Here is a 17,818-nt window from a genome sequence, read left to right on the forward strand (position 1 = left end):
ATGAGTTAATTTTTAAAGAACTTCATTATACTCACACATTTCTTCCTTAGAGTTTTCTTGAAAAAATTCCAAGCGCACTTTAAAGTTTGCCTACCATATTTAAGATGGTTAGAATGAATCTCCTGGCTGCATCTGCTCCATGATAGGAAACCATTGCTGGGTCTGCAACCACTACAGTCTCTATGTTGTATTCTTGAGGTAATTTGTATGAATATCGTTTCTCTCTTCCACTTTCTGTTATTTTTTTTGATCTAGGTCTTCCTTTATCTGCAACAGAGAAATGGATTTTTAAATGCACCTACACCTTGGCAACATGAATAAAAAAATTTCTGTTTCTTTAATGAGTAAAAAAATATATATAAGTTTATTAAATATCAACGTGTGCTGATGATGCATTGGTGAGCAAAGTTAAATAAGCATAGGTTCCCTGCACATACGGGACCTAAAAGGGCATTTGGCTCTGAAGCAGGACTTTGGACTCAGACAGACTAGACTTTACCATTTATTAGCTCTGCCACTTGCGTCATTAACATCATCCAGGCAGCCTCAGTTTTCTCATCTGTAAAATCAGTAACATTAACACCTACTTGCCAGAGTTGTTTTTGTCTTATAATAAGATCACATTACTAAACTTTCTAGCACAGCAATTCATATAAATAAAACTCAATAAATAAAAATAAAAGATACCATGATTTGCTTTTTTGAAACCGACAAAATAGAGATCTACTTGCAAGAAGTGCCTGAAGTGACTGCCCGTAGATCCTCACTTCAGGCAGGTGCACGCAATTAATAAAATACTACTCATGGGTCACAAAGAATTTGGTTCTGCCTCCATCAGGATCATACAGAAGTTATGACCTTAGGGTAACAGAGATTCCTCAAAAAGGGCCAAATAAAAGCAGCAAATGCAAATAAATAAACATGCTTATAAAATTTAACTACATAAAAATGTAAAATTTCTGTTTATGAGAACATGCCTCTATCAGAATGAAAAACATGCTACCAAGTGGGAGAAAATGTTTGCAGTATTTTTCCACAATAAAGAGCTAAAAAGCTACTCTAAATCAATGACAGACAACCCAATTGAAAAATTGGCAAAGGACTTAATTGGCCATTTCTCACAAAAAGGATATCCAAATAACTAATTAACTAAGAGAAAATGCTCAAATTCATTAGTCTTCAGGGAAATGCAAATTGAAACATTAAATTAATTAAAACCCCTAGAATGTTTAAAAAACAAAGAGTTCTATCAAGTGTCAACAAGAATGTGGGGACTAGAAGTCCCGTACACATACATGCTGGAAGTTCAAGTTAGGATAAACACTGGAAAACTCGTTGGCAGTATCCACTAAAGTTGAACATTCACACACTCAGTGATCAGTGATCCAAAACATACACTCATGTGTCACGGACTCTGTGCGATGAGAATCCCACAGTGGTAGGAACAGAGAGGATGAGATATAGGCAAAATATTAGGAAGTAGACATCATCATGAGTGAAATTAATAGACTTAGAAGAAGAAAAGGGAGGATTTCTTGTTGCTGTTGTTTGTTTTGGTCCGTGCATGGTGGTAGTGACAAGGTGGATGGTGGGGGAGAGGAGTCTGTGGGGAGAGATGACGGGCTCACCTCCGGATTCATGAAGTCTGAGGTGCCTGACAGACATCTTGAGCAGGAGTGACTGCACACATGGCAGTCAGGAGAGACGTGAAAATGGAGACAGAGAGACTGGAACTAGTCAATGGGTAAGTGAAATTGGACCCTTGGATTTAGATTTTATCACCCTGGGAAAGCACATGGAGAAGGAAGTAGGAGAAAAGGAGGAAGTCCTGGGAAATGCCCACATTTAGGAGTTGTGCATAAGGAGGAAGACATGCCCACGGAGGAGACAGAGATATAAGAAATATAAAAGGGGAACTCAAACAAAACCAAGGGGATAGTTATAAGACGAGGGGCTTTTGAACCAGACCCAGAATGGTAAACAGACCATGAAGTTTGTTTGCTTTATTGGCCCAGCTAATAACAGCTGTGTTGGTCCCATGTTGTCAGCGTGCTGGATCCTTATTTGCATGTTAAATTTAAATAGACTACTTGGAACACTCTAGTTTCTTTAGAATCTCAACTTCATGGTAGATTCCATCATATAAGTTAGCCATCATTTATGAAAATCATGCATATTGGAGTAATCTTTTCATTAAACTGCTTCCCTTGATGTCTTCATTGTCTACAAGGGTTATGCAAAGCTCATTTGTCATCTTTTAAATCTTGAGACCATTTCCTACCTACATGCCTGTATAAAAACAATACAGTTGATACTGTACACTTCCAGTTAGAGAAAACATTTTAAACTGTGTCATCACCAACGCTCAGTGTTTGTTCCCCGTAACATCCTTCACATACTGACAACGATCTCCACAGCAGTTATGGATGGTGCATGGGAAACATGGAAACTATTTCAATAGTGGTCTGGTTAAGTTAGCACTAAGAATAGAAATGATCTTTGTGTCCTGCTTAAAGAGATCCGTCTTCTTCAATTCTATATAAATCTCTTTGTTATTCACACTGAGTCCCAGACATAGTTATAAATTTATACTAAAATGTTAAGGGATATATATGATGCCACTTGCCTACTTAAAATCTTCAAAGACAACCTTTTGCCTTCCACAGAAAGTCCTTACTACGGCACTAAAGTCCCTCCTTTATTAACTCCCTGACTGCCTTTCCAGGGCTGTACCTCAGGTCTGTGCTGCAGACATTTGGCTTAAGCATCCTGAGTTGGTGTTTTCCTCTCTGGCTTTAGATTTTTGCATGTATTGTTCCTTCTGCCTGAAATGCACTAAAAATTTCACATACATTTTCATTTTCATGCATACTCTCATTTAATTTTGACAACAACCCTGAGATTCAGACATCACTGGCCCCATTTTGTATATTGGAAATGGAGCTTTTCAGAGATAAAATAAGTTTTCCAAAGTCACTTGGCTAGGAAGTGGCAGCATAAATATGTGAATACAGGCAGTCTGCCCCCCAAAGTTCATTATCTTAGCCTGCACACTCTGCTCTTTTTACTCCCAGAGATGTAAATCTATAGTCTGGTAAATTTTACTAGATCTTTGAGGCTTGGCCCACCAATTTCAGAAGCTTGGAATTTTGTGTACTGAGTCTGCCACAGTTCTCATCATACTACAGTATAATTACTTACTACTTGTTTGTCTAAAATAATACACTGCTTGTCTCCTGAGAATTAGAGCTGTGTCATTTAGCTGTACATCCCTGTGATGTCACCAGTTGTGCTTATGTTGCAAATAAAGAGGCCTAGGTTCAAAAGTTGAAGGGAATTGAAGAGGAGTACCTGGCTGGAGTGAGACTGAAGCTAAGCCTTGAACCTGAGGGCCTCTGAATCTTAACTTCATGTGCCTTCCCCTCCTCTGTATTATCTTTTAATAAAGAACATAACAAAGCCACCCTAATGTGTGAAGGTACCTGTTTAGAAAAAATATTCATGTAATCAATATATAAAAGTAATGTACCTAAGGCATCAAAATGATGAAAGGAGATGGTGCAAATACCAATTTGAATACAAGAAAACATTATGATTCCATTGTACAAAGGCAAAAACTGAAACATTATCCAAATTTGAATCATGTGTTTACTATGTTAACACATCAGCCTGGAGTAAGAAGTACAATTAGACAAATCATTGGAAATGAATATTGTATTTCATGGATTGCTCATTTTTAAATGATTCTTTAAATTCTAGACCCCTAAAAAAATCATCTGAAAATAGATAAGCTCAGTAAATCATCTGACTGATGGTAGTTTAGCACACCTTGAAAGCAAGTGCTTGATCCAAATAGGTCATTTAATATATAACAGTGGTGCCTAAAAAAAATAATTAGAAACCTTATAAATAATATTTGCCAAATATAAACAGTGGGTTTATGGTTTCTAAACCTTTTAAAATTAAGAATTTTCTAGAAACCTTTCCTCTACACATAATGGCACACAAAGCCTGCTTTGTGTCATCCATGCACATGAGTAATTAGAACAGCTGGAACTTAATAGGATTCGAAAGTTGCATAGGGCAGATTTTCAGTACAACTCATACAAGGCAATTTCCTTAAATGGACTAAACCCAAGTTGCTGTTATCATCTCACCGTACAAAAGCCTAAAAGCCTTTCTTTTGCTAGTTCATAATGCCATGACTTTTGTTTGGCTGTTTTATCTCCTTTGTGTCAAAGTTCTTAGAATAGAGAAGAGGGATTTGTCTGTCTTAAATTGACTTGATCATCTACACCAAACAGTGTGACACAGAGATAGAGTCACTTAACCACTTTGGAAGATAATTCCCATATAGACAGATAGGAGCTTTCCCAAAAGAAAATAGAAATCATGGATTAATTTGATATAAATACGTCTAAACAGAAACATATTTTAATTCTTTCTGATTCTGAACACCCTAGACAACTGATTATATGAACATTCTCCAACCTCTGCAAATGTTACTTATTGTCACAAGTCAAAAACCTAAATGGGCCTCAAACCATACCCAATTTTAGAATATCCTGGTGCTAACTAAACTAACACCTAATTTTATATCTGTAAATCAAATTGTAAAGTCTTTACATCAAAAATTCTTCAGTAAATTCATATTTCCTCAGATTTTAACTGACAACACTTTTCATCTCAGTAAACATTCATTGAGATGTCTGGATTAGATGTCTAAAATTTTTTCCTAGGGGGATTTCTAATTATTTTCTGAATGTTGGCTATAGCTTTCAGGTCCGATGTATGTAAGAGAAATTGCTCATTTTCCTTCCTATTTTGTTAATGCCACAGATCTCTGCCAAAGGAAATAAGGAAGTGCACAGAAGAGTCACACATACACACACACACACACACACACACACACACACACACACACACAAATTTTATTTCTGTGAAGTACTGGCAGACAAGAGACTAGGATTTGATGGTTGGGAATGTATATGAGCCTCTGAAACATCCAGATTTAAGGTATTCTGATATTGAGAAAAAAATTCAAAGAAATAAATCTTTACTTTTCTTCCTATTCCTCTGCTAAATTTAATCTCCAAGCTGATTTTCACTTGGGTCAAATGAAAAAAAAAAAGGAAGAGGACTTCTGGTCTCATAGAGGGGGGCTCAAATAAGGCCGTGAGCTCACAGTAGTCAATTTCAAGAGATCTGGAATTCTCTGTGTCATTTCTATTCCAGTGAGGTGAACGGTACCCCATGGGAAACACATCACAGTTTGAGACAGAGGTATAGGACATGTTATATATTAATCTCTGAAATCCTTTGAGTTGCCACTTTTTAAGATTAAAATGCTGTGCTTCATAGAAAACTAAAAGATATGTCTCACATAGATATGTTTAATTATCATCAACCAAAAGAGATTCCACATTAAAAAAAAAAGATAAAGTTGGTAGATGGATGAATGGATGGATGCATGGACAGATGGGTAGGCAGAAAGAAAAGGAAAGAATTTTAAAAGACTCATCTCACACTGCATATTTAGTTAAATCCTTTCAGGAGAAGGTGTTACCTGAAATGATGCCACAGGAATGACTGTGAGGAGCTGACTTCTCTGTGATGTTTTCCTCCACAGACCTTTTCTGCCTATACACACGGTGTGGGTGACCTGTTATGGCCACTGAATCATTGAGTGGTTCAATAAATATGAAGTCCTCATTGAGCTGTATAAATCCCATCTGGAATATATAACATGAAAGGATATGTAAGAAATACCATTTGAATAAATTATCTTCTAGATTTTCCTACTTAGACACTCTTTCACATGTGTGCATACATTGTAATGAAGCTATTTTAGCAACCAAACTAATAAGGTAACTGTCTTCCCATTTTATTGCTTCATCTTTATGTACTTTATTGCACAGCAGAAACTTCATTAATCTTAGCCTGTGTGTGGGGGTGGCTAGATGCCAGCAACAGATGCACGGTAAAACTTCTGGAATGATCAAGTCTCACTTGGAGAGACCCTTGGGGTCGCTTACATGTTTAGCACATACAGAAGAGCACTACAGTTTTAATTGCATATATACCAACCACATAGTCCAACTTTTTGAGAATCCTTATTTAATAAAGTAATTCATGTAACACATTAAAGCACGTATAGGAGAGACATGGTATTGAACTTAATAAAATTTTCTTAAAGTCTTCTACTAAATATTCTGAAAACCTCTGAACAATAAATTATAGATGAAAATGACACATCACTTACATATAACCAGTTTCATTTCATATATGCCATATTTTTAAGTTAGCCCATTGTAAAAAGAGGGCTAAAACTGTAAAATATGGTTATGATCAATAAAAAGAACTTCAGACAAGTACACTGAAGCTAAGCCTCATCATTTCTTTCTTTCTTCAGAATATAAATTTGCACTGTAACTAGGAAAATATTCCACATGGTCTTTTCAAGTTTTATTATTTTACTCTTTATACATTATATTATACAAAATGTATTTGACTATTCATTCTGTTAACTCTTTAGCAAATGGTTTTGAATAATCCCTTAGAAGCTACGTTATTCATGCCCAACCTGCTACAACCTAAGTTCTTAATTCTGCTTTGCATTAATTATATGAAAATTATATATACATCTCTATGTAGTTTTAATTTGATCCACATATAACTGGTATAGTATATATAATAAATAATAATTTCTTCCTCAGATACAGTAATTCCTTCACATTAAATATTAAGAAAAAATAAATCTATGCTAAAAAAATGTTTTCCTTAGAAGTATAGAAGAAAATTATTTTTCTTTTAATTATTAAAGTATATTGCATCTTCCACACAGGGAGATCAGGTGATTGCCAATATACCCCCTCATTTTATTTGGTGAACATCAACATTAAAAGATATTCTTACAATACATCTAAAAATCCTCATCAATTTCATTTCACTGAATTTTTTATATCACTAATAAAATTCTCAAGTATCAAAATAACAGTCCCACTACTCTATCTGTTCCCTTTTCCTCTCTCTCTTTCCCAGTCTCTCCCCCTCCATCTTTTGCACACACACACACACACACACACACACATGCATGAGTGGAAATGATGCAAAGAAGATTTACTTGAATGAGGCTTGCAACATATTAAGCATATTTGGGCCATTTTTTGTGCAATTTCAGTGTGCCTTCCAACAAATTGTTTTATTTTCCAGATGTTTTCATTCTCTCAAATATGCAACTAGACTGAATTTTAAGGTAATTATATAAAGTCCAAAAAACTTTCCCTGGAGCCTAACATAATAGTGCGAAGAGGACATCAAATATTTAAAATTTGTAAAACTTGAAATAATAATAATTAAAGAAGTAGTACACCTACACATGGATAGAGGCGACATGGTGCCACATTATAATGTCACTGATCCAGACTGAAAATATAGAAATATGTTACCCTTGTCTTATATATTAGTGTGTTTCCGAGAGTCAAAGTCCCTAAAAAAACTGACAGTGTGGCTGATGATTAATATAATATTGTTATCATGGTCAGTTAGAGCCCAGTTTCCCAAAATCATAACTTTTCAATCTGATAATCTTTCAACAGGTGATAAGCATGCTTAGATTCATAAAAATAAACCCTATAAAATTTAATTGCATGACTTCAATGGGGTATGGGCGTGACTCAATAATATAGGTGACTGTAGTAACCACATTGTTTTTCATGAGAAACTTCATAAGAGTGTATATCAAAGATACCTTAATAAAAAAAGTTAATTGCATACCATCATATAACATATAATGAGATATATAAAGATTATGGACTTAAGATTATTTGGGTTCATAAGCTACTACTGGCTATGTAACTGTGAGGAAGTTTTGCTGCCCTTTTCTATGCAACATCTTCAGAGGGTCATTTCAAAGTATCATGTTTGTTTGTTCGTTTTTATTTTGTTATGGTTAATGTACAATTACTTGAACAACATTATGGTTACTAGACTCCCCCTATTATCAAGTTCCCCCCACATACCCCATTATAGTCACTGTCTGTCAGAGTGGTAAGATGCTGTAAAATCATTACTTGTCTTCTCTGTGTTGCACAGCCCTCCCCATGTTCCCTCACATTATACACGCTAATCTTAAGGCCTCTTTCTTTTTCCCCGCCCTTATCCCTCTCTACCCTCCCATTCTCCCCAGTCCCTTTCCCTTTGGTAACTATTAGTCCATTCTTGGGTTCTGAGTCTGCTGCTGTTTTGTTCCTTCAGTTTCTTCTTTGTTCTTATACTCCACAGATGAGTGAAATCATTTGATATTTGTCTTTCTCCACCTGGCTTATTTCACTGAGCATAATACCCTCTAGCTCCATCCATGTTGTTGCAAATGGTAGGATTTGTTTTCTTCTTACGGCTGAATAATATTCCATTGTGTATATGTACCACATCTTCTTTATCCATTCATCTACTGATGGACACTTAGGTTGCTTCCATTTCTTGGCTATTGTAAATAGTGCTGCCATAAACAGGGGTGCATGCGTCTTTTTCAAACAGGGCTCTTGCATTCTTAGACTAAATTCCTAGGAGTGGAATTCCTGGGTCAAATGGTATTTCTATTTTGAGTTTTTTGAGGAACCTCCATACTGCTTTCCACAATGGTTGAACTAATTTACTTTCCCACCAGCAGTGAGGAGGGTTTCCCTTTCTCCACAGCCTCGCCAACATTTGTTGTTGTTTGTCTTTTGGATGGTGGCGATCCTTACTGGTGTGAGGTGATATCTCATTGTGGTTTTAATTTGCATTTCTCTGATGATTATCAATATGGAATATCTTTTCATGTGCCTGTTGGCCATCTGAATTTCTTCTTTGGAGAACTGTCTGTTCAGCTCCTCTGCCCATTTTTTAATTGGCTTATTTGCTTTTTGTTTGTTGAGGTACGTGAGCTCTTTATATAATTTGGATGTCAACCCTTTATAAGATTCATGTTTTTAAAAGCACATGTAATGCCCTTATCATAGGATCTGATGCCAGGTAACCACTCAGAAATGTTCACCATAATTTTATTTTATTATTAAGAATAATTGCATGAAATGCAAGCACAAAAAAGAGTATGGACCAAAGAGTCAAAATTTATTCACCTTTAGATCCACACATTAGCATATTAAACACTGTTTGAAATGAGTGGGGTTTTTTTTGTTTTTTAATTAGGATTTGGAAAGCTCTTCATAACAGAATTACCTGTTGTGTTAGGATTTTACCCATAGACATTTTTAAAAGTGAGAAGGCCACTTTTAAAAAGGAAAAAAATGTTGGAATATTTATAAATGGTGACTCATTCATTCAATACATATTTACTGTCTGACTACAGTGTGCCAGACTCCCGTTCACTCTGGGGCATATTCAGCACCAACTGTTCAGTGTTCTCTCTCAGGAAAGGGTTTTCCCTCTGAGACCAGAATATCATCCTACAGCACAGGAAGCACTCTAGCTTAGGTCCCTATCTTTCAAGATAATGACTTACATTAAAGCAGAGTTGCAGAAAATCTGGAGGCTTTCTGTCCCCACAAAGGCCTCACCTTTTCCACCAACAATATAGCTGGTTTTATCGGCACTGTGATTTTAAAAGCCATGAAAAAACATAGATTTGTATGAACCTCTGCACCAGAGCCCCCGTGTCCAACTATCCACAAGTAGGTGGCATTCACTTTCGTACAAATGCTGTCCTTTCAATTTTAGAAGGAAAGAAAAGCTGATGTGAATAATTATGGCATGATGCATTATCTAAAATAAGTGCAAGCTATATAAGCCTTTTTCTCCCAGATTGCCCTTTTTAGATTTTTCAAAATGATTTTAACTATTTTGAGATGTTTCATGTAAACATTTGGAAATGAAGTCAAGTTTAACAGTTGTTCCCTACATTATTGTGTCATTCTGTGTATTTTCTCAACCTGTGGTATCTCGGCTTTCGTCATTGACTGCTATTCTTTGATTTGATAATTTGGTAAGAATTTCAGTATTTTCCAAATTTACTGTCACTTATGTGAAAGTAAGTTACCAGCCATTTCTTTTCTTAACAGTTTTTATATTTTCTCTCTCTATTTAGATGCTTCTGTGCTTTTTTAAACACAACTGTTAACATCGATCTTCATGTAGGTGCACTGACACAGCCACCAACTTTTAATCACAATATGAAATTTGATTTGGCTAATGTGCGTGGATTTTTATATATCATTGCTTCAATTCATCAACTATGTTTCATTTGTTTAAAATAATTGTGGTCTATTAACTAGATTCTAAAGGTCTAATGTAAGCATAAATAAGAAATAACTATGTGCCTGAACAGCAGCATGGCACGCTCTGCTCTTATTCCCACTCCTAGCAGGTTAATCCTTCATTTCCATTGCCTCACTTCCTATCCACTCAGAGAAGTACAGTTATCTCAGGTTTTCTCTTCATTCTTCCATTCTCCTTTCAGAACCTTGGTTTTCTAGGTAACTTGCAGTGGACTAGCTGAAGGTATTTATCTGAGACTCCAATTGCATAAATGTGAGAGTCTTTGATAACATCCTTTTTAAAGAAATATATAGTATATTGCAAGAACTAAATGCTGTAAGTGCTAAAGGGCATGAGGAAGGTGGTAGAGTCTTATAATTTCAGGATCTGAGAAGAGTCTTGGGGGATACAGGATTTGGATAAGACTTGGACAAGGTCACTCCCTATCAGAGGACGTTTTATGAGCCACTGCAAAAAGGATGTGGCATCTACGGAACAGTCTGAGAAGATGCCTGGCTTGAGTAGAAAAATGGGAAACAGCCAAAAAAAAAGAGAAACCTCTATAATTGAAAACTGACAAAGTTCTTGACAGAAAAAGGAAAGTCAAGTACTTGAAGCTCTGAAAATGATTAGTCTATTATCTGACAATAAGGCATATTAGAGAATTTGGGAGAAAATGAAAGTAGCACAGGTGTTTTATTCCTAAACAGCAGTAATAGAAATTGAGAAAGTATTTGGCATTAGTATTTGCTTGTAAAAACATTTTGGACAAATGTCTGATGCTCTGCATGATCTGAACTTCAAGTTTGGCTCTATTGCCTTAAGTATTTTCTTGCATGGTAATGTTACAGTGAATATCTCTTTAAGTAAAGAAAGCATTCTATAGTTTAAATGTAAGCACAATACAGGGCTTGACATAAATGGTAATGCTGTAAGTTTGTTTTATGCCTTATTCAAAAATGTCATTTTTCTATATTACTGTAAATAGGAGTGAGTTTTCATGCATTTGTGTATTCTGCACATTCACATAAATCTATATGGAAATGGACTTCTGACACCCTGTCTATCCTAGCATCTTATCATACTAAAATACCTTTCCTTCCTCAACCCTTTCAGTATTTCCCCTTTATGTCCACACAACTCCAAATCCTTAGTGAAGATATATACAGTATAATAAAGTCTTGCCCACTTCACTAGTTTTATTATAACCTAAACTTCATATGTAACTATAACAAACAAAATTTAATTGTGTGAATAAACTTCATGTTTGCACCAATTTCAGAGTAGCTTTGAGTTGCATGATCACATCTTGGGATGTGGCACATATGCTGTTATCTCTTACCAGAAGAATGAGAAAGTCATTGTCAGTGTGGAAGTTATTTCTTCAAAATCAAGCCAATCCTGTCCTCTCTCCAGAGTAAGCACTGCCTCCCCATCCACTTCCACACAGTACCTTTCCTACTATTACACTAACGCATCCACGGTGGTTCTTGTTTTGGGTCTCTGATTGGACCAGGAGCTATTTGAGGGCAGGTTTTGAGCTCAGTGCCTATCCTCACTAAGGCCTGGCACCTAATGGGCACTCAAGGAATGTGGCTTTTAACTCGATGTATTCTTTCTTTTTGAGATAAAAGAAAACATATCCGTTTACAGCTCTGAAGAACATCTACTCACTTCACCTGTGACTCCATCGGGGAAAAATTATAATTTGATTTCCTCCCTCTAGCATTTCCACTGTTGCTTTTCTTGCATGCCCAAGTTCCATCTTTGGGAAAAGCTTTCACATGACTGCATTGTTACCATCATTCCATTTTCTTTTCCCTGCCAAAGGGCTGCAAAAGGAATTATGAAACTGCAATGGCAGAAGGAAACTCAGAATCACCCAGTCATCACTGGTGTTTTAAAATAAAAAAAACCAAGGCTTAGAAATGTTCGGTGACTTGCCTAAAATCACACAGATGATTCAATACCAGTGCTAGAATCTCAGCCTCCCAATTTCCAAATTGATGTTTAGTTTTAACCCATTGCTCGAAAAATGCTTGCTACCTGCATCCCTATTTCCCCCATCAAATACTGAAAAGTGTTCTGAAGCCACCCACAATTTCCTTTCCTTTATTCTCCAAAGGCATTTGACCCTGGACTGCCTTTCTCCTGCATGAGTCCTACATTGCTCTAGTTCTCTTTTCTAGTAACTGCTTCTCTTTTCCTAAACAGGTCAAGGTCCTCACCCCAAGGCAGGTTTGGGGTTAGCAACTGTCCTCTGCATTTACCATGTGGTGTCACAAGACCCTTTACGGAGGTCATTCCGAAATGCCCCTCGCATCACTGCATTCCATCAAGATCAACTGTCTCTCAACTGTATTATCTCACTTGACTTGCAGCACTCTCCCCAAACTAGCACCTCCTCTTTAAGTCTGTATCTCTGTCCATGACTCTAACCTTTTTCTAGTTAGCCAGACTCAAAAAATTATATAGTCCTTTACTCTTCCCTTTTCAAACTTCTTTTAAAAACATTTGTAAGAAAAGAGTAATGTAAGAAAATAATGTGCCTGTATACTAGATCCTATTTAGGCATGATTTCCAAGCTTGGGACACATATGCTAATTTTGCCCACTTTTCTAACTGAAAAAAAATTGAGTTTGATATAGATTTATTGTGTCCTAAGGTCACAAAAATCAGTATGGGTTGAAGACAGTATTCAAGCCAAATATTGCGTGGCTTCAAATGCATGCTGCCTCTGTGAGGCTATCTGCAAAAGGCTCAGCCTGCCATATGACTGTTATTCCAAATAACTCTCATCTTTAAAAAATTTGCACCAAGGCTCTGACGTCATGCACAACACCTCACAGAGGGTAGATGTCCAAAATTTGATATCAATAGCAAGGCCAGGCCCCATCCCTCACAAAGCAGAAGACAAAAATATTGCACTAGGCTCTGAACTTTATCTTGAGCTGACTGTTTTATGTGATCAGACTTCTCAGCTGCCAAAAGTGCCCTGGCTCTCTGAGGGGGCTGAGGGCTTCATCTGCAGGCCTCCGTCAGTGGTGAATGGCCAAAAACTCTGCCAGGGTAGATTTGGGAGAGTACCTCAAGGTTTAGGTATTTTCTTTCCTTCTTCATTTTAATTCTTTTCAATTTCCTTTCTTAAAATGTCTTCTGATCATATACCAGAACTTTTAAATAGCAGAATATTTCAAATATACAGTTTTAAAAAAGAATCATCCCACATCTCATCACATAGAATACCTTTGTGGGTCCATAGTTCTAATGTATTAACATATACACACATACAACAAAGTATATATTCAGGTGTCTGGGTCTCTCTGTGTGTGTGTGTGCCTATGTACATGCATGCAAATGTTAAATTTATATTCTACTCTATTTTCTCATCTAAGAATAGCTGAATAGTTATTCTGTTCCTTAAGAGTATTAAGTAATCCCTGTAAACCTGGTTTTTAATTACTGAATGACAGTTTATCCTCCATAAAATAGTTTTATAAGCTAATCAGTCATTGGACCCTCTATTCCATAAAATGGTAATGATGTCTACTTTGTACAGCAGAGCTCAGGGTGCAGCCGTGAACAAGGCTGGCAAGACCCACCACCAAGCTACATATTCTCCAGGAGGGGAGACGATCTGCTATTTATTCAGCCGGGTCAAAGTTACACATACAGTTCCCCCATAACCATTAATAAGCTTTCCATTGTCGCATATATACACTTATTTATGTCTGTGTTCTATTTTACAATAGAAAGCAAGTTTAAAATGCAGCCTGGAGGTATCCCACCAGGACGTAAGCACCAACCCGGGGGCTGAAAGTGATCATCCAGAGATGTGTGAGACCCCCGGGACTGAGGGGCATCCCCAAAGAAGAGACCCTCCCCAGAACCCACAGAGGTGGCCCAGGAGAGAGAGTGCACCCATTTCAAGCATCTGTCACACACAGAGCTCAGCAACACGTGGAGACCTGGCCAGCCACCTGAGCACTCCCCTCCCCGCCTCCCCTACAGCCTCTGTCCTACAGGAGCCCGGCTACACTGAGCAGGGGGCAGGAGAGCCCTGTGTGCAGAGGTAACAAGGCCTCGACCTCACGTCCCCCTCTTCACTGCGTGTGATTAGCTCCAAGGAAGCCTGAATGTGGAGGATGTGTGGCAGAGAAACTGTCACTTTCTGTGACTTTGGACGGCTTGATGATTATAGGGTAAACAATTTAATTACCGAAGAGGCTTTTTGTGACTTCATTTGCTAGGGGGCTGCTCACAACCCAAGAGTAAACATCGGAAGGAAGCACAGAAAAAGCAAAACCAAAAAACAGAACAAACTGCTTATTTTATTATGCTATCCCTTGAGTCCCATTTACTCAGTGAAAAGTTCTACGTGCACAATATGAATTCAGGTTCCAAATCCCATCATGGGGTTAGAGAGGGATGTGGAAGGGCCTTGCGGGTGAGGTGACATCAGGGAGTCCTGCCGTGTGGGAAACGGCCAGGCCAACATGTTGGGGGAGAACATTTGAGGCAGAAGGGCAAACGAAGACCGTGATACGGAAACAGGCTCATGAGCACGTTTAAGCAAGGCTAGTGTGGCTGGAGCAGTGATACGTGGGAAATGATTATTCGAGAGGAGCCCAGGGGTGTTCTGCAGCAGGGTCGCTTACTTGATGCACATTCAGAAATAAACCCCAACGAAGTCCTCTCTTGGTGTTCGGACCATCTACCTTTTCCTGGACAAGGGGTATGGATCTTACAATGGGATGGTGCGTGATGGCCTCACGTGCATGTTCTTTCAAGAGTCTTATCTACTGAATAATAACACAGGAATAGATTTCACTCCTACAAATGATAAAAAATTTACCTCATCTCCCATCTTCTTGAAACCAATCATCCTCTTCTAATTTTCCCCCAACATGTGAAAGAGATAGGGATTTAAAAACAATTTCAACAATGTTCTTTTTTAACTCTAGTATGGATAAACAACATTACAAGTATGAGAAAAAACAGAGGCTGTTCTATGTGGAAGAAATGAAGAGAGTGGTAAAAACTAGTAAAGTGGGAAACGAATGTGCCATCTTAACATTTAGTTATCCAAAATGATTATTTTATTATAGTGATGGTTATCTCATTTCTTATTTTAGAGTCTAGTTTTTGCTCACATCAAGAAAAGTCACTGATTTTCATATACTTTCTTATATCCATTCCTTATACAGTAATCTCTTGTTGCTTATAAGAATTTTTAAATTGATCCATTGGTATGTGTCTATGGATTCTTTAAATATTCATAAAGCAAGGTGAAAAATAGGAAGCGAATTCAATTTGAAATTTACTAAGTTTATCAACCAGTGCAGCCAAAAACTATTATGTCTCACTGTATCTGCATGGTAATTATTTATGTCCACTACAAATGTTTACTTACTGAATACCTACCATGTAGCAGTTTGCAAGGCACTGAAGGATGAAAACAGTTTTCCTCCCTGTCTTCATGGAACTTACATCTTGGGGGAAAGACAGGAAAAATCAAGTATTGAGACAAATATGCTCAAGAAGTTATAAATTGTGAAAAGCGCCATTAAAGAAACAAATAGCATCTGAGAGAAATAGAGCAGAGGTTGAAATGCTAGAGAGGATGGCCCGGTAAGACCTCTCTAAGGACAGAGCATATGAGGCAAGACCTAAAGAAGGAGCCAGCCATAGGAAACAGAACAGAAATGAGGGAAATGAGGGAACAGTGATGTATTATGGGGAGGAAGCCATATACCAAGGCTATGACCCTGAAAGATCTATGGGAGGAACTCAAGGCATACTTTTTAATTACTTATAACTGACATATGCTAGTGTTCCCTATGTTTAGGCCTCAGTAAAATGTACCTTCAAAATGAAAACCAAAGAATAAACAATATAACTCAGTTATTTATCAATACTAAGTCAAAGCAAGTACCAAAAGAAATGCAATTGTTACTGGATGGCAGGAATCAAAGAATGAGAGGACAGGGCCCAACAGTTTATTTTTTCCGTTATAATTTTTACACCAAGTATTACCTTTTCAAAATGAGGTAAAGGTATGACTTAGATTACACTTTAATTTAAAAGAGATGTTGAAATGGAGTGATACAAGGCTTGTTGGGAAGCAATGGTAGTAATTTAAGCAAAAAATAAGAGCAGCATGAGCACAAAGTCTGTCAGTGGGGAAGACCTATAGACGAGCCAGGACATAGCTGAAGAACTGATGTAGAGACAGGAAGTGGCAGGAGTCATGCACCAACAATTATAGCAGCAAAAACAGGACAGAAGTGTTGGCAGGACAGGATTCACATAGACTTCTGAAGACGAACCGTAAGACATTTAGATTTCGTTTGCAGTGTAATTGGAAGCAACTGACAATGGATGGCGTGATCTGATATAAATTTTGAAGAAAGTTATTCTTGTTCTTTTTGCAAAACAGATTATGGGATGACAACAGTAGAATCAGAATGTCCAGTTTGAAGTCAATTATAATAGTACAAGTGCAAGATCATGATGTCTAGATCAAGGAAGCAACACATGGTGGCTCAAGGAAGGCTGTAGAAAAAAGTAAATACATTTGAGATTAATTTTGAATCCTCATACAAACCAGAAGGGCAACCATTCAAATCTGTTAATGGTTTTGCTATTGGGACATGGAGGGACAATGACACAGAGAATTCATAATGTTTCCAGAGTTTCTGGCTTGGGTACTCAAGAAGGGAAGATAGATGTCTTTCACTGAGATGTGAATGTCAGATACTGAGGATGAAACAGATTTCAGGGGGAGGAGAAAGAGTTTCTGATGGGAACATGTTAGATTTGATATACCTGTGAAACATCCAAGTGGAGAAGTCAAGGAGACAGCTGGGATATGGAGCTCAGTGGAGGTTTTAAACTACAGACATAACTCTGAGAGCTGCCAACATCAAGATGATTTTTCAGCCCAGGGGGATAAGTGATGTTATTCAGAAAGAGAGCACAGAGAAAGAACAGAAGGCCTAAGACCAAACCCTAAGAACCCTAATGTGAAGAAGTAGAGAAGGAATCAGCAAAGGGGACAGGAAGAAGGGTTGGTGAGATTAAAAAAGTAGGAGCTTGTATAGTTGATTTTTTAAAACAAGAACTCCTTCTAGAAGTGGCTTTAAAAAGGCAGGCATAAGCCCTCATTCAGTTCATGCTGAAGAAATTATTGCCCTATCTACCCCATATTGATCAGGTTAAAAGTTTAGTAATCCTATGCAAGATAATCAAACACATATGCTCATGTGGCTGCCAACTTCAAGAACAAAAACTGAGCAAAAGAACACTTCCCACCTCTATCAATCAGGGCTCCCCAAAGTCATAACAACATGGCTTTTGTTTTGCTGCAAATGAGAGAATTTTATAAGTTCAATTTTCTAAAGTCATGAGAAGAGTTTAAACTTATTAATTCACTTTGCTTGATCTCTGTATTTTATTCCCAAAAAAAGGTGGCTTCCAATGTGCCACCCCATCCCACGTGGGACACTGAACGAGTTAGTGCAGACTCAGTTGCTCACCTCGCTGTCAAAGGGTTCCTTCC

At 37.4% G+C, this 17,818-nt stretch overlaps 1 protein-coding gene across 1 annotated transcript in view; it reads right to left on the bottom strand.

The window, feature by feature from the left end:
• The window catches only part of ADAMTS19 (ADAM metallopeptidase with thrombospondin type 1 motif 19), a 224,049-nt gene that overhangs the window by 171,995 nt on the left and 34,236 nt on the right, over positions 1–17,818 (bottom strand). Inside the window, exons 3-4 of the mRNA XM_037007335.2 lie at positions 5,567–5,732; positions 95–267 (exon numbers count right to left, since the gene is read on the bottom strand). Coding sequence (XP_036863230.2) covers positions 95–267; positions 5,567–5,732 — 339 coding nt within the window. The remainder of the gene's footprint in view (positions 1–94; positions 268–5,566; positions 5,733–17,818) is intronic.

Source organism: Manis javanica, chromosome 14 (genome assembly GCF_040802235.1).
Source record: "Manis javanica isolate MJ-LG chromosome 14, MJ_LKY, whole genome shotgun sequence".
NCBI classification, from domain to species: Eukaryota; Metazoa; Chordata; class Mammalia; order Pholidota; family Manidae; genus Manis; species Manis javanica.